At 42.1% G+C, this 16,922-nt stretch overlaps 3 protein-coding genes across 4 annotated transcripts in view; all 3 read right to left on the bottom strand.

The window, feature by feature from the left end:
* Positions 1 to 16,922, bottom strand: part of LOC115673716 (glutathione S-transferase F13-like) — a 47,460-nt gene that overhangs the window by 5,901 nt on the left and 24,637 nt on the right. The window contains exon 1 of one of the 2 annotated variants that reach the window (XM_056314306.1): positions 16,606 to 16,634. The exons of the other annotated variant lie outside the window; for it this stretch is intronic. The gene's annotated coding sequence lies outside the window, so the exon portion shown is untranslated. Of the gene's footprint in view, positions 1 to 16,605; positions 16,635 to 16,922 lie in introns of those variants that run through there. 2 annotated transcript variants of the gene reach the window in all.
* LOC115673672 (autophagy-related protein 18a-like) lies at positions 1,974 to 5,837 on the bottom strand. Its single transcript, XM_030595905.2, has 4 exons — positions 4,883 to 5,837; positions 3,430 to 3,637; positions 2,493 to 2,619; positions 1,974 to 2,188 (listed from the first exon to the last, which is right to left on the bottom strand). The coding sequence occupies exons 1-4, from the start codon at positions 5,744 to 5,746 to the stop codon at positions 2,101 to 2,103; spliced, it is 1,287 nt and encodes a 428-aa protein (XP_030451765.2). The 5' UTR covers positions 5,747 to 5,837; the 3' UTR covers positions 1,974 to 2,100.
* Positions 11,867 to 16,832, bottom strand: LOC115673682 (uncharacterized). Its single transcript, XM_056314303.1, has 13 exons — positions 16,662 to 16,832; positions 16,495 to 16,565; positions 16,223 to 16,262; positions 15,945 to 15,991; positions 15,714 to 15,848; positions 15,401 to 15,608; positions 14,105 to 14,412; positions 13,893 to 14,021; positions 13,677 to 13,810; positions 13,493 to 13,587; positions 13,202 to 13,293; positions 12,609 to 12,736; positions 11,867 to 12,270 (listed from the first exon to the last, which is right to left on the bottom strand). Exons 1-13 carry the CDS (start codon positions 16,720 to 16,722, stop codon positions 12,198 to 12,200), a joined length of 1,521 nt encoding a protein of 506 aa, XP_056170278.1. The 5' UTR covers positions 16,723 to 16,832; the 3' UTR covers positions 11,867 to 12,197.

Raw genomic sequence — 16,922 nt, forward strand, 5'->3', positions numbered from 1 at the left:
CAAATTTCAGTGCAGCGATCTGATGTTTTTAGAGACTTTCACGAATCGTCTTTGAGATCCGACATCGCCTTTGCCTCAGAATGCGTACACGACACCCACGTCTGCGATATGTAACGTCACGTAATACAGCTGCAGGGTCTTTGTGCATGGCATGGGACGTGTCCGAATGAACCCTCGGATTTTTTTATAGTTTGCCCTCTTCTTAGGGTGAATTCCCTAAAAAATCCCAACTTTAGATCAAGTTTCAAATTTATCTAAATTTTTTTTTTATCTCGAAAAAAATCCCAAATTTTGAACTAGTCCCAAATCTGACCCGAACATTTTTTTGTCTAAAAAAAATCCAAACTTTAAGTTTAGTTTCAAATTTGCCCCAAATTTTGTTTTGTGTAAAAAGATCGCAAATTTCAATTTATTTTCAAAAAATATACTCCAGATCCTCTCACCGCCTCGATAACAAATCCACATTAACAAAGTAATGTGGTAATAGGTACAGACCGATGTGACATTTCCACTTCGATAACAAATCAAACCCAATAAAAATTGTTGAAATTCTCCAAAATAAAACCGTTCTAGGATATGAAAGTTAGGGACGATAACAAATCCACCCTAATTTTTTTTAATTTAAAAAAAATCCAATTTTTAGGTTCAATCCAAATTTTCCCCGAACTTTTCATTGTCTAAAAAAAAGCCACATTACTTTGTTGCTATGGATTTGTTATCGATATGGAAGTGTCATGTTAAGTTAAAACTGGATCACAGAAGTATATTTTTGAAAATAAATTGAATTTTGGTAATTTTGTTTTACACAAAGTAAAATTTGAGACAGATTTAGAATTGGACTTAAAGTTTGGAGATTTTTTTTAGACAAAAAAAAGTTTGGGGCAGATTTAGGACTGAATCTAAAGTTTTGAGTTTTTTTTAAGACAAAACAGAGTTCGGGATAGATTTGGGATTTAACCTAAAGTTGGGGGATTTTTAAAGGAATCAGGCCCTTCTTTATATATATATATACACACACATTGAAAGGGTACCTTTTCTTGGGCCAAAAAAAATTGAAGTAAGAAAAATGAAACGGGGCTTTGAAATGTGGAGTAAAAAGAAAAGAAGAGTAGTTTTAGTCTTTTTTTTTTTGGTCGGTTAGAGTAGTTTTAGTCGAGCGAAGAAGATCTCGACAGAGTCGTTTTGTCGGCAGCAACACCGATTCTCCGATTGCTCGCGAGTACATTCGAGGGTGGTTGGGCGACGAAGATCGCAATTTTAACCATAGTCAAAACGAACTGTCCTCATCAATGTAAAGACTGGGGAAAGATTGAATTCACTCGCTCTTAGTTACCAGGGGCGACAGGTAGGAGGGATGGTCCCCTGAGTCCCTTGTAGATGTAGCAAGCCTAGGGGCTCCATTCCAACACGAAATCGTTACTAGACTAGACCCGTAGACCCTCAATAACATATGTCCGCACGATTCGATTCGCGGGGATCCTAGATTGAAAGCTGGTCTAAAAAGTCTTGTAGATAGTTAAATGAAATCGAAGAAAATGCTCGAGGAGGAGCGACTTTCTGAATCTCCCTATCTTTCAAATTGCTAAGCTTGAACCACATGTGCTCAGGACGACAAAAGATGTCGGCGGGCATCTTTCTGAATAATTCAAAAGCAAATCCATAATTCAAAACCCAGTACGCATCTGTCCCCTGCATGTGTCCACCTTTCGCACGTCAAAAGGGGGAGGGTATGCAGATTTCGCAAATCCTGCTCTTCCTTTTGTTCGCGAGCACTTCAAAGAATCAACTTCGACACAAGCCCCAGGAACTAATGTTCTTCGGAATTGGGCGACGATGTTGCGGATGATTACGGTATTGTTTCGTATTGTTCAGCCGGAATTGCTTGAGTAGGGAAGAAATCGAGGATGCGTCGCACTTCTTTTTTTTTTTTTTTTTTTTTTCTTTTTTCGGTCTTTACATCGTTTCTCTCCGGACAAAGGGAGATCACATGCCAACTTTACACAATACTGTGGAATCTACATAAGGTACAAGAAAGTTCTATATAGGGACATTAAAAAACTTACACGATATAGAGCAGAGAAAAAGTGCGGGAAGGAGTCATCACGAGGCTTGGGATTCCAGAAAGTTGTGGTACTCCAGCTGGGTCATCTCTCCACCAGTTACTTGATCAAATTGACATCGATAAAAGCTGCAAACAAATTCAGCCCAAGGTTGATTAAGAGCCAATTCCATATATGGCCTTACACATAAAGTTCAGAGAGAGAGTGAGACAGAGAGAGATGATGATGATGGATGAAAGAAAGTAGGTAGTCGTATGCTAAATGTCATCTAGCAGCGCTTTGCCACTTTTCAATAGAAAGCGGCACCAGAGAGAGGAAAAGCTACAAACTGGGGTACGAACATGGAGATCAAAACCAAACGCGCAGACCTTTTCCTCAATATATGACATCTCTTCATGCAAGGCTGTAGATTATACAGTAATATGGAAATACCTTCCATCCATTCCAAGAATGACAACTGTGTTCTTCTCGTGACCGAAAGCAACAATATATGGAGACCCTTCACGCAAGTGATACTGAGCCACAGACCACTCTGAGCTGAAATATTTAGGCAAAACTCCTGCACAAGAAAATTCACATTTAAAACTAACTCGGTTGAAATGCAGTAAGAAGCAAAGTTATTATTAGTAGACGAACAAAGACATGACACTAATCCGATTGCCTAATACACTATACCTACGGCTCTCAAAACTACACATTGCTGTTTACTGAAGACTCTCAGGATATACAGAAATGATGGGTTGAGACCATATATGGTATATCTCATAGTTCCATTCTATTTGGTCAGAGTCCTCCAGATGACAACTAGATTTAAGCCTGCAGGTGAATTGAGTATCTAAAATGCTTTTATGCTTTCCAGCACAAGCTGAGCCTGAGAGAATCTTCATTATGCTGTAAATGAGGAGCATCTTTTTGCTCCATGTCGTGACACATGGGATGTATTGATTGAATTTCATTTTTACATAAACCTTAGCAAGAAACATCAGCAGCGAAAACATATCCTAAAATAGCATCAAAGTTAAGCCAACTTATTGCAAGTAATTCTCTGGCAATATCAAAGTTTCTATGACATCCATGACCCTAGAAAGGTGATAGAATGTCAATTATTTCTGCATCAGAAGACATTCAACAACAATCTATGTTGAAGCAAGAGCAAAGCAGATTGCAAGTATGATGATCATCGATAAATTGTGTCGGCATCTTCTGGAGGACAAGTTTCACTAGTTCGGCTCAAACATATTTATCAAGAATGCTATATGAACATCCAAAACCATCAGAAATGAAAAAGTAGCAATTTGCTTGATTATTCACCATGAAATTAAAACTTAGTGATAGCACACAGGTTGGTTGTCAACAGGAGGCATTTTACCTCTGATAAACGAGAGAGATGAATTTGACGATATAACAGCAGAACTAGAATCGGATGCACTTCCAGAAGCATCATTGCCTGTGGATCCTGAGTTGACTTTAAGGCCAAAAACATGGACAGTACCCTTGTCACTTGAAACTGCTAGCCACTGTGCAGTTGATGAGAAAGCCAAGCTATAGATTTCCGCTCTATCTGCACCTCTTCTCATCTGCATATGTTTTTGTTGATTGGAATCATCAATATGTTTCAGAATCATGACAAAAATTAATTACAACGGTATTCATTCAAATCTTTCAGAAGAATAATCAAACTAACTCAGAAAAATGTAAAAGAAGCCCAACAGAACATGTTATATGAATATAAGTTTATATCTCGATATAATGAATTGTCAGCATTATGAAAATTTTGATGCTGGATGGAAACCATACTAGGACGACTTAGACAAATTACGCTGTCATACACAAAGCATCAAAATCCAGAAGCTAACTCAAAGAAAATTAAAATTAGCAGTCACAACATCAACCCAGTTTCTCTCTGTGAAATGCCCACAAGTGACGGCCAAAATGAAATTGCCAACAAGTGCAATTGTGTCAAAAATGTTCACCTTTTTCTATAATGCAAAAAGCTTTGAAAAGGAGTCCAGAGGCTTCACACACTAAACTTCCATATGGATTGGTCCATGATTCAAAATATTGAGCCAACGGAAACTTTCTAAATGCAACTGAAGATTCTTTAATTTGACCAACGCGATATAAGACATAACAAGGACTGAACCTAGAGCCAACTGCTCGTAAGGGAAACAAATGGAGATCAACTACAGTACATGGCTGTCAATGGTAGGAACAGCACATATGTAACACTACATCTTACCAGCAACAACTGATTTGCCAGAATACTCAAGGTGTCTTAACATGGTGGACGCAAAACTGATGTAACTTACCAGTCAGCATCATAAAACCAAATGTTCCAACCTAACTATCAAATAAAAAGGTCCAGGATAAAATCATCCACACGGAACAGGATTGACGATAATAAACTATAATTGGCATTTGCAACAGTATGAGACTAATGGAACTATGAGTTACATAACGTAGTCCAACCAAATCAAGCAAATACAACTACAAATAAACGTTTACACAATATGGTAGATGTTATTTACAAGTAACCAGCTCCTACAAAACAAAACACTACTCACCGCATAACCCCGATACAATTGGTCATGACACTGTCTAATAGTTTTATTCATCAAAGTCATTTTCCAGATTTCAAACCCATCTTTTGCTGTAATATTTTCTCCTAACAGGAGTAGGTCATTTGACAATTCAAATGTTCTTCCAACTCACTCGTTTCTCAGCTCAACAAAGGGCATTGGGCACCTCAATTCAGCTGAAATTAAATGCACAAGCCACATTCCAGTTCCAAATAGACTAATTCCTCAATCAAGTCAACTGACCTCCTTCAACAGAGTGCCATCAACCGCATTAAAGACCCTGATGAGAGTCCCTTTCGTGCTTGCCGTAGCCAGGAACTTGCCGTCCTGAGAGAGCGCGAAGCACGCGATCCGTGAATCGTGCGCCATGATGAATTTGGTCCTCTTCGAGGCGTAATGCTCGATCCTGACCTGCCCCTTCTGGAGCCCCGGGCAGACCAGCACGAGCGACCCTGCGGTCTGTGACACGACGCAGAGCCCCTTGGGGTTGGCGATCGTCTCAATCTGGTGCAACAGCTTCATGTCCGCGAAGTTGTACACGAACACCGTCTGCTCCAGGACCACCACTATCCGGTCCCGCCGCAGCCGCACCGACCGCACCTCGGCCCGGAACGTGAGGTCGCCTATGCACCGCGACTGGTGGTCGTCCCAGATCATGACCTTGGTGGGCGCGTACTGAGGGGCCGGCCCACCGCCGACGAGGGCGAGGATGTTGCAGCGGAAGAGCATCTCCGCCACTCCGATGCCGCCGCCCGCACCGAAGTCGCGGCGGAAGATCTCGCGGAACGGCTCGCAGTTGTAGATGCGGAAGCCGTGGCTGGTGCCGACGGCGAAGCAGGTGTGGTCCTGGTTGAAGGAGAGGTGGAGGAGCTTGGGAGGAGGGGCGGGCGGGTCGGCCGGAGAGGGGGCGGGATTGGCCGGGGCGGAGGCGGGGTCGGGGCTAGGGTTCCGGCGGTGGGGGTCGTCGCCGTCGGGGATCAGAGAGAGGGAATCTACGGTCTGGGAGAGATCGGAGGGGTCGGGTTGGGGGATGAAGTCGTCGGAATTGGGGGCCGGCCGAGGGTGATTCGGCCACGGAGGGGAGGAGACGGCGGAGAGAGTGGCCATGGAGGCGGCGGCGGCGGCGGCGGCGACGACGACGACGACGACGGTGGTGGTGGTGGTCTGAGTTTTAAAGAATTACGGGGGGGGGGGGGGGGTCTTGGCAATTTTTTCAAAAGGAACAATTTAGATTTCCTTTTTGAAATTCGCTCGACGGATTGACGGTCTTGTCCCGGCGGACGTTCGGGGCGAAAGGGGAGGGTGGCGGGGGAGAGTTTGGGGATTTCGCTGGAAAATGGCGGGATGAATTTGGGAATTTTGATTGGATTGAAGATTCGTTGATTAGGAGAGACACCGCGTCGCGGGGAAGGAAGCGAGGCAGCGCGTGTCGTTCGCTTCCACACCAAGCAAGTTTGTCGTCATCCACGACGCGCCGTTTAGCGTGATTTAGGACCTGTTTGGTTCAACTTTGAAAATGCTACTTGGGAGAATATAAATATCTTTGGGTGAAAGCCTGTTGGGAAAATGCAAATGGTGTTTGGTAAAAATATTTTGTAAAGCTACTTTTGCCAAAATATAGTGTTTGGTGAATTTTTTTTGCAAATGGACTTTGAGAATTATCTTATTTATTAAAAAAAAAAACTAACCTACCCATCGTCGGAGCCGGCGAGATAGATCTGGCGCCGGCGGCCGTCGCTCGAGGTCGGGCGACCCCCGGCGAGCCAGATCTGTCGCCGCCGGCGGTCGCCGAGACGGGCGACCCTCGGCGGGGTCGCGCGACCCAGCCGCCGCCACAGGGTAGCACGACCCGGCGGCGACGGCCCTGGGTCGCTCGACCCGGGCCTCGCCACTGGGTCGCGCGACCCGGGGCGGCGGCGGCGCTCGCTGGGCGGTCGCCGTCCCAGGCGACCTCGCGCGGCCCTTCTCCCTCGCCGGCCACCCTCGCCGGCCGTCCTCGCCCTGCCTGGTGAAGAAGATGAACAGCTTCAAACCAAAAAAAAAAAAAAAAAAAAAAGACGTGAACAGTAGCATTCCAAATGCTAGCATTTGGCCAATGCTAGCATGAAAGCTGAACCAAACACCCCAGGATTTTGGAAAGGGGCTTTCGAGGCTCAAAGCTCCTTCACAAAGCTAAACCAAACACCCCCTTAATCCATTTTGTGAAAGTTTGTCGACAAGCAAGTTTGCCGTTTAACCATTTTATGGTTTTTCGAGATTTAATCCAATTTAATGGAAAATAAATTTATCATAAATATACTAATTTTGAGTTTTTGATGGTCAAAAGTTAATTTATGTAAATCTGTCACAGATGTACAAATTTGAAGTTTTTTATGGTAAAAAAATTAGTTTAGAGTAAACTTATCACGTGTGGTATCAGTTTGAGATTTTTCGTGGTATTAACATTTTTTCTATTGTATTTATTATCATGAGCTTTTTACCTAAGTAAGTCCTTAAATTACTTCGTATGAACTCTGAGACGTTAAATTCAGGGGTATTCATTGGAGAGAGGGAAAAATATCCTCACCAATTGAGGGATTGGACGTGAGAGCATTAGTACGTTAAAATAAAAAATGCATTCTTATCGGCATGCTCAGTGTTTACACTATGGGTGAGCATGGTCTGAGTGGGCAGTTCCCACCGTAGAATCGGGAACTGCCCACTAAGGACCGGTTCCGAAAAATTGAAACTCGGAACCACTCGTTGATTCCATGGATCCACCCGATAACTGAACTGCCAGTCCGATCTAGTTCCCAGGTGGGTCCATGGAACCGGTCCCACCAATCTTCATGCAAACGGAGGTGACCGAGAGTGAGAGAGGGAGGCGATGAACGGTGGGAGGCGTGGCCATGAGTTAATGGGAGTTGAGAGCCGAGGCCGTAAGTCAACGGGCGATGAGCTTAAGAGTCGAGACCATGAATAGGAGATAAAAAAATGAATTAGACAAAGTGAGAGTAAGACGAGACGAGCACTTAGTTTTCATTTTTCTTAAAATGTTTTCTTTTTTTTTTGTTGGAAATTTTTCTTCAAAATTATTTATATATATTACCGATTCGATCCAGTGGGCAGGTGGGTAGTTCCACGCTAGAACCGGGAACCATACCGGTACTCACCGTTTCTAATAAATTGGAACCAGGAACCGCTAATTCCGGTTTGGTCCCGGCAATTCCCGGCTCCTTTGCACACCCTTAGTTTGCACTTAGACAGGCAGGGCGACCCCAGTTAAAAGCTTAGATTTCCTCTACTTTGGTGAGGTACCCTTGGTAACTACCACTAGACATGCCCACGGTTCGGAACTGGCGGTTCCGGTTCAGGTTCCAGCCCGGTTTGGAACCGGCCGGTAAAAATTAAAAAAATAAATTATGAAATAAAAAAATAATGAATTATCAAATTATGAAATAATGAATTATTCAATATAAAATGTAATCAAAATGTACATTGTAATCAAATTTGGGGAAAAAAAGAGAGAAAGAGATGGGGCTTGAACTTAATGAATTATCATTAAGCGCCTTACATATCTTCTTGGGGATAGAAGAATCAAAATCCATGTAGTTCTTTTACCCTCAGTCGTCGCTACCCGTTTTGGTACCGGTACCGGCAGTGGTGGTATCTTCGTCGTCAAAGAATTCGAATTCATTATTCCGATCTATCTCTTGTTGTCGATATTGAGCCTTCGTCCAATCATCGACGCAAGCTTGAGCCTCCACTGATTCCGGAACTAATCTTGAACGTTGTTCATCCAAAATATTACCTCCGGCACTAAATGCTTGTTTGACCGCCTGCCCTAGGCCTGCTGCAGTTTTTTTTTTTTTTTGGAACCGGGCTCGGAACCGGCTATTCCGGGCCGGTTCCGAACAGCGGGCCCGGTCAACGGGCTGGTCCCGGGTTTGACTTGAGCTGGTTCCGGGCCAAAACCGGCCCGTGGCCATGTCTAACTACCACAAAGGATTCAAGGCAGACCCCCGGAAGATTTCTTGTTTCTTCATTCTTTTTGCGTTTCTTTTTTTTCCATTGTATTTATTATCGCAAGTTTACATTTATTGTTCTCACTCATTTTCGGCTGGAAGTGTTTTTTTTCTTCTTTTTCAAATTTTTTTTTGGCTTTAATTTCAGCTAGAAGTTAGTGGTTAAATCGTGAGTGAGTAAATATAGATTAATGGCACCATTGTGTAATTTCGCGACATCGAGTCAAATAAAAGTATCAAGAGCAATGATTCGAAATCAAACCTGCATAATCACAAAATCCCTTACGGCCCCCCAATGAGAAATATAAAAAAGAAACTCACTTGGAAACAATCATTTAGAATAAAGGTTGTCCTTAGCTAGAACGAGTTTTTGTTCACACCTTTCCAGCAACATCGTAGTCATGAATTTCGTACCAAACAAGGGGGTTGGGATTGGAAAGAAACGTTGCCCCGCAGATCCAAGGGAAATTTATTGCCTGAATTCGGATCATTTGACTCAATTCGCAACCGCCGTTGGTTGGATGGGGTGAGCCTCGCATGGAATTCACATGATCTAATGGTTTATATGAGATGAGCCACCATGATTCGAGTATAGACAACATGGTACATTCGTTCCTTGCCAGTTGAGATTAAAATATTAGTGGTTTAAAAAATCATAAAAATGGAAGGAGAAGATTTGTTCCGAGAGCACAGTCTCTAAAGATCGTACCAAGCCCATGTAAAAGTATACCTAATAAGAAATATTCGATCTCGAAAAAGCGACGGATTATGTTTGGGAGAAAAGGGAATGCATTATGAAAAGAAAATTTAGCAGGAGCTTATTTGGGCTAGCAAGTATCTCGATGAGATCCTTATTCTGATAAGAAAACACATGGGAGAACGACCTTACAGCATTGAATGACGACGGAAACCGATGAACGACACATGCCAAGTGCGGTATAGCCAAATCAACCCTCCTCACTCTGATCCATAGAAACAAAACATGTTCCCACTCGGTCCGTCCGGAGACGTGAGAAGGTGTCCCAACTTAATGCCCCGCTCGAGATCTTAGCTTCTAAGCGTACTCCGTTGTTTACTGCCTTCGTCTCCAATGTCAACCCCACGTATTGCATTCACATTCACATTCGAATTCTATGAAGATTCCGCCCCTTTTTCACGGTGAAACAGACATGGGACAGCATTGGTGGGGACAGCGAGACACGGCATCGGATCCTGCACCATGGACGCACGAACCAGAAGAGGTAACTTCCATGGCGAATGTAGAAGTGAAGCGCAAGGGGTCACAGATCCTGTTTGGATAAATTACCAAAAAAGGCGTAATCCTATTATACTTGTGCTAATTCAATTTTAAACTTTTTCAATTTGGCCAATTCAGTCCTAAACCTGTTGATTTGGCGAGGCAAATTGGCAAAAGGTTTAATATTACATTGGCAAATAGTCAAATGTTTATGATTAAATTAGTACAATTAAGAGATTTATGACTTATCGGCATAAATGTAATATGTTTAGGATCTTTTTGGTAAGTATCCTGATCTTGTTTTTCCTTGGTCGTTTTGATGAAAGATACAATTCATCGATCAAGTAAGAGTGAAGTACAAAACGTCACTCAAAGGGAAGCAGAGAAAAAAGATAGTGCAACGACCAGAGAATACCAGGGCATACTAATTCCGAAGTTCAAGGAGGGAACTCATTCCGACGGGGCAATCCATTGCTTGCAAGGTGGGGTCGCTGGATGAACAAGGAAAGGAGGGATTAGCACATTGAACCAATTCTGCAGCGATGGTTGCACATGTTTTAGCCACACAAGTAGCAAAAGCCCACTCATAGAGGGCATTCCGCTAGTTATTTGTCCATAGTACGTGATCTTCAAACAATGCCACCTATAAATATGGGGTGAAATTATAAAAAATCCTAAACCTATTACACTTGTGTTAATTCAAACGTAATTGATCAATTTAGTCATGAACATTTTGACAATTTAACAATGTAATCCATCGGCCAATTTTGGTTGGAAATCACTAACGTAGACGCGACCGCCTTACGTGGCATGATCGGCATTGGCGTGAATAATTTTTTTATAATTTTTTGTTTTCTTTTGTCAATCCTTTCTTCTTCTTTTTTCCTTCTTCCTCTACTGGTCGCCGGACCTCCTCAATGGCCGGTGATGCTCGACGACCAGCCACAGGCGAGGGCCAACGAGGCTCGCCCTCACAGGAGCGAAGTCAAGCCTCACTCAAAGTCGGCGACACCAACCCTTGCCGGGGCAAGGTTGCTCGAGGTTGGCGAAGGATGACCTCTTGTTAGATTCGACTAGGGCGAGCCTTGCCGGCCCTCGCCTGTGGCTGGTCATTGCTGAGGCCCGCGACCGGCGAAGGAAGAAGGCTAAAAAAAAAAAAATTCAAAATAATATATTGAAAAATTGCAAAAATTGTCCACATTAACATAAACACGCCCAGCGTCCACGTCAGCGATTTCCAGCCAAAATTGACTGGATGAATAACATTGACAAATTGTCAACAGATTTATGACTAAATTGGTCAAACTTGAAAGATTGAGAACTTAATTGACACAAGTGCAATGAATTTAGGAATTTTTTGGTAATTTTTCCTATAAATCTATATAGGTTTCATTGCCATTCGCCCATTGTTCAATTGATCGAAGATAAGAACACCGCAAGTGCCTAATGGTTTGCAGTCGAGTACTCGAATTTTATTTTTTGTTAAATCAAGTATCTCAACCTTATAAATTTGAGTCAATAAGAGGCACTAGTTAAAATCGCGGATGGAAGCTTCCCACTTGACTGATAACACCGTTAAATAGTCATTAACCGTTAAATTAACGTCCAATGTGTCTTCCCGAGATGATGATACTAAAATCTCTCTCTCTCCTGATCACCCAATGCTTAGATGGAGACAACACAATTTGTGCTACGTAACCGAACCATGTCATCAACCATGCTTGAATTTTGCTAAGTAGGCGAGGTCACGTTAACAAAATCACGTGATATGACAATTATTTGATAGAGGCAGAATTTAACAAATTGATGCACTGCCGCAAAACCCCAAAAGCATATAAATTTCCAACACACATATAATGCAATTTCGAAGCACTAGCGAATAAATTGGTGTCAAACAGAGCACAATCACCCTATTTGAAAAAGAAATCCAAAAAGTTCATGTAAACTACTCGTCCTAGTGAGAATTCTTCAGTCCAGAGACCAATCTCTTCAAACGAACACAATTTTCATTTGTGTTAGATGTAAATTATAGACCCCATGTAAGACTCTACTCCAGATCTATTGCATTATCTAATACTTATATGGTAGTTGCCACCACATCATGTGACAGACTTGACTTAACAAAGAAAAAAAGAAAACGGGAAAAAAAAAAGAGGATGTGGAAAAAAAAAAAACACTAATACAAGGGGTTACGCAACCACAGATTTCGCATTTGATTGTGCCTCAACTTCTTAAAGATGAACAGAAAGTGTTGACTGATAAATCAAATGAACTACCCGGGGAAGGTATGATGTCACCTCCTTGGTGGAACTTGAATTCAAACTGAGACATGAGAAAAGTGCGTGGACAAAATTATGCTCTTCTCATAGCCCATGACTTGAACCTCCTTCCTGCAATGTAATTGGGGTCAGTTTCTAACTTTCAGCAACACAGACGGACGCTTACCACTGTCACAGATCATGCCCACATCGAACTTCAAATGAAAACAGCATTTGAATGTGATTTTCCATCCAAAATTTCAAGAAACAAAGATATATTTACAGGATACGAGGTAACTGAATGACCATAAATCCGTGTAATCTGGCAACTTGTGAGGGAAATTCTGGTTCAAAACTACAATAACTGATAAACATTTCCAGATGTAAAGAAATCTCGGCGAGCAATATTTTTCTGTGAATTTTGGCGAACAGTCGTTAGAAGAACAGTACTTCAAACCAACTATACCTACCAAGGGGAATAAATGCGAATCAGGTTTCCAATTTCGAGATCAACATTGTTGCAAATTCTTGGGTTAAAAATCACAGTCCTCATTCTTCCTGTTAAATCTGCCTGACTACAATGTGAGGACGGGGTTCCCTGCAGACACAGAAATGAACATTCACATCCCGCTGTGCACACATTCTTACATACACGAATGTATACGCAAAAAAGAAAAAAATAGCGTCACTATCATTAGTTACACAAAAAGGGAAGAGCAAGACGGTTTCAAGTAAATAAGCAATTACAGTTCAGTAATTCATATTCTTCCAACTTGAAAGGATTCAAATTTTCAGAGTAACAAACGAAAACTTCCCTCGTAATCTATTTATGATTTTCCAAGTCAGAGCAAAAATATACATGTCGACAACAGCTCTTGCACTTAAAATTAGTATACACAAGACAGCATAAAATCTGAATAATTACTATTAGAAAGGAGAAACTTAATAGGCTGGCTTTTCAGTTAAGCATGTATGTAGGTTCCTTCTAAATCTCTTAGACCGATGTGCAAGTTATGAGAATGATAAATATATTCCTTAAAATTGATTTTAATCAAAATTTGACCTCTTGGTTCTGTTCCAGAGAGCAAAGACAAACAGTGAGCTTTGCATCCAAGTTTCTCGACAGGATCATTACATCAATGAAGCCTGATCTACCTGAGGAAAAATGAAAAATAATCAAAATTAGGCAACGGAAATAAAAAAGCAACTTTTCTTAGACAGGAAAAATCCATTTTAGCAATGCCTTTTTCCATCGGTAATTTTACCAATCTTTCTGTTCAATTAAGCCTAATTTTTTTATTCTATTTCAGAGGAGATGCTGTTTTCAGGAAAAACAAAGTGACAAGATCACAACTTGCGCTGGCACCAGCCTGCAGGTTCTTCAAGAATTCCTGCTCGCTCTCCTTTTCAATCTGCATGACCTGTTGCAATCTTCCAAATAGTCCAAAGCTGCAGGATGATAGGCAAGTGCGGTCAGGACTACCACCTCCTTTTACCACTATAATTGTGTGAACAAAAATTTAGTCCCCAAACACTACCCCAATGACTTTGGAACTGTGATAAGAGCACTTGCACTGTCCAAAGGAGTATAATCTAAAACTTGCTGAATGCAATCTGCCATGCTTTGTTGTTTAAAGTATACTGCAGGAAGCTTCAGCTCATCAAAGTTGTTCTGGATGGAAAAATACAAACAGTTTCAAGCGTACGCAAGTAAAAAGCACAAAAAGAAGAAAAGAGTCAAAGTCAATGAATACCTCATCTTCACTAGGTGATCTACTGTCCACTGCCTCGAGCTCCCCTTCATCATCCGGCATTCCTTGTCCCGTAGTAAATGTACTTCTCCTGTTTGCAAAGCCCATCCTAGGCCGTCTTTTTCTACCAGACTTCATCATAAAGTAAATCAAAAAGTGAATCCCATGTCCTGACTGGTAAAAAAATTTCAACAAAGGAAAGGGCAAACCGTTACATTTGGAAGGCTACTGCTGTCATGGAGTCCATCTAGAAGGTCAGCCATAGAATGCGTAGCATATCCATGTCCAAGAACTAGAGCATTGGACGGCATGACTTCTGAATCTTCATTTTCTTCTTCATCGAAATCATCAGGGGCATCTATAGCTTGATGGCCCGGATCTATTCCCTTTACATCTTCATGTGTTTCCGGCTGTTCACATACCTTTTGTGACCCCCCAATTTCATCCCTCGCAATACAGGACCAGTGTTCATCCTTTCGGTGAAAACCAAATGAAAATTTTGCCTTGGCTTTGCCTTTGGAAGCTGTTGCAGTTAGTTGACATATTCAACCGCAGATCGTACCATGCAGAACCATGGACAAAAATACATCAGAGTTCAGAGAGGTGATAATGGGTGAGAAGTAGAAATCATGCTATAGGATGCAACGGAACCAAGCAAGAAATTCAAGAAGGAAAGAGTCAATCAAAAGTACGAAACCAGTCATCATAGGCAATCCCGTAGACGAGTCAATGTGAAGTTTCAAAAGTAATTAAACCCAAGTGCTGAAATTAGGCTTGGATTATCAATAGATACACAACCAATCCAAATGAAGTTTAGTCTCCGAGAAATAAAGCTAGCTACCTAATGTCACTGAAAAAAATCAATGGCCAAATCCAATATTGCTGATTCTCAGTTTTCAAGGACAAAGTTTGGTGATTAGAGGAAGGAAAACAACGAACTTACAGAGAAATATAAATCATGAGATAGGCAAGCTGTAAATTATTATATTGCAAGATTCAATTTAAATATTTCGGTGAAAAGTAAGAAATTCGGTTTAATCACCGCAAACTCTCAAATAGAGAGATAGACTAGGTATAAAATCTACATCAACTATATTGTAAGGTCAAAGTCACAGAAGAGTACAGGAAAAAGCGCATAATCCCAACTAAAATATGACGCATAATTATGTACTCAGTCAATTTCAACCTCAGAATAAATCACCAAGATGGTTTTCTTGAATCAGCATACCATTTGTTTCATCAGGAATTGAACTCTCTATAACAAACTACACAATTATTGTGACATCAAATCTACCTTAGCTCCATACGCATAGAAAACTCTCCATCTCCAAGTCGAAACTTTAAAGAACTGAGATGTTATAAGCTGCTTTCCATCGGATATAGAAATTCTAAACTCTAATGAAGAAATTTTGTAGTTGCCTGATGGCAACATACAGCTATGGAAGGAAATGTCAGGGAGGCACAAAAACGGAAAAAAAAATATACAATTAAAACCTTCGAAGTTATGTTACCTTTAGAACAGCGGTTTGCTCTAGAGTGGGTAGCATGTCTCAACGAACATGAAGCACTTTGAATAGACTGGACTGATTCTCCGGCATCTTTGACTACCGCAGAGAGTGTTGGCAATTCCTTCTCTTTCGTTTCAGAGGCATGAAAGCCAACTTCCTGAATCTTTCTATGACTCGACAGAGTGGAGAGTTTAGCAAGCAAGCTACTTTCCTGCGCAAGGTATAATAAAGAAAATGCGGCTTAGATAATGTATGACAATATCCAAGGACGGGTACGCCATAGCCAAGCAAAGGGCTGACCTATTTCTCGATGTACCTCATCATCAGATATCATTTCGTCGTCATCTGCAGCGCAGCGCGTGAATTCACTCTTCGGGGAGCAGCTGAAGCGACGGTCATTGCCAAAATCAGGAACTTCAACCTCATCCTCCAGAGGGAACTCAGCTCGCTCCTAATCGAACAAGTTTCACAATTTACAAAAAAAAAAAATCATTATACTAAGCAAAACAAGCTGAAAACATTATCTAGGAAAACCAGTAACACCTACCTCGAATGGTTTAACAGAGCTCCAAACAGCAGAAGTTTCTCCTGCATCTGATCAAATTGCAGATATTTGAACATTCCGCGATGAAAAAAAAACAGTCACGACGAACACTAGGGTCGCAGTAGCGGCGCCACTTGCTAGATCATTCGTCGATTATTAAGGACATATCGACATCGATATTCTTCGCACCGAATTGCAAATTCACAATGATCATCCGACAAACATATCGATTCAAAAGAGAAAAAGAGAATTTCAAGAACAAGAAACAGAAATACAGGTACCTCTGAGTTTTTCCAGCTGAGACAGAATCTGCAGTACGTCCTACGCAAGCACAAAAATATACAGTCAGAACAGACGATCCATGCGCATTCCGATGCTTCAGTCGGCTCTCAATATCTACAAAAAACCGAGTCGAATTCGAGAAGCACGAACGCTCGTTCGGTAGTTTCCAGACGGAGCAACCAGAAGCGGTCGAGCACAAGAATTACGCCGAACGCAATCCGTCAAAAAAACAAACAGCGATCCAACACGGAGCGGGGAGCGGAGCGCTAACCTCTCTCCCGGCGCGCGCGCCCAACGAGACGCAGTCATCCGAGAGGTCGCCGTCGATGTCTTCCTCGTCGGCTGCAAAATCGTTCCGGTTCAACGCAACAATGTCACACACAGAGAGGGCGAGAGAGAGAGAGAGAGTTGCGGAGGCGAAGAGCGACGCGAGGGCACCTGAGAAGCTCCGGACGGCGCCCGGATTTCCCGGGAAAATGTTCCGCCGCCGCCGCCGCATTTCTTTCGGTTCAGGTCGCCGCAGCTTCGCCGGAATTTGAAGTCGGACGACCGAGTCACCGAGTCGCGCGGTGCTCGAGAGCCGAGTTGCTTGGAAGAGAGGGAGTTCGAGGAGGAGTTTATGAATCTAATTATTAAAAGGGATATGTTCACTAGTAGACCTAAAATTTATTATCAAAGTGTAATTGTGTCATAAAACTT

This window comes from Syzygium oleosum, unplaced genomic scaffold, assembly GCF_021117445.2.
Source record: "Syzygium oleosum isolate NSW1041296 unplaced genomic scaffold, Sole_v2.1 Sole_v2.09, whole genome shotgun sequence".
Taxonomy (NCBI): Eukaryota; Viridiplantae; Streptophyta; class Magnoliopsida; order Myrtales; family Myrtaceae; genus Syzygium; species Syzygium oleosum.

Bases quoted from the DNA above. Each gene is read 5' to 3' on its own strand.
- LOC115673672 (XM_030595905.2), bottom strand. From the start codon at position 5,746: ATGGCCACTCTCTCCGCCGTCTCCTCCCCTCCGTGGCCGAATCACCCT. The intron at 2,620-3,429 runs GTAAAATGCCTC...TTTCTTGTGCAG, and splicing joins ATCTCTCTCGTTTATCAGAG to GAGTTTTGCCTAAATATTTC. The intron at 2,189-2,492 runs GTATTTCCATAT...ATTTGTTTGCAG, and splicing joins ATTCTTGGAATGGATGGAAG to CTTTTATCGATGTCAATTTG.
- LOC115673682 (XM_056314303.1), bottom strand. From the start codon at position 16,722: ATGCGGCGGCGGCGGCGGAACATTTTCCCGGGAAATCCGGGCGCCGTC. The intron at 15,609-15,713 runs GTACATCGAGAA...TACCTTGCGCAG, and splicing joins AAATGATATCTGATGATGAG to GAAAGTAGCTTGCTTGCTAA. The intron at 12,737-13,201 runs GTCAAATTTTGA...CTGTGTCTGCAG, and splicing joins CTCTGGAACAGAACCAAGAG to GGAACCCCGTCCTCACATTG.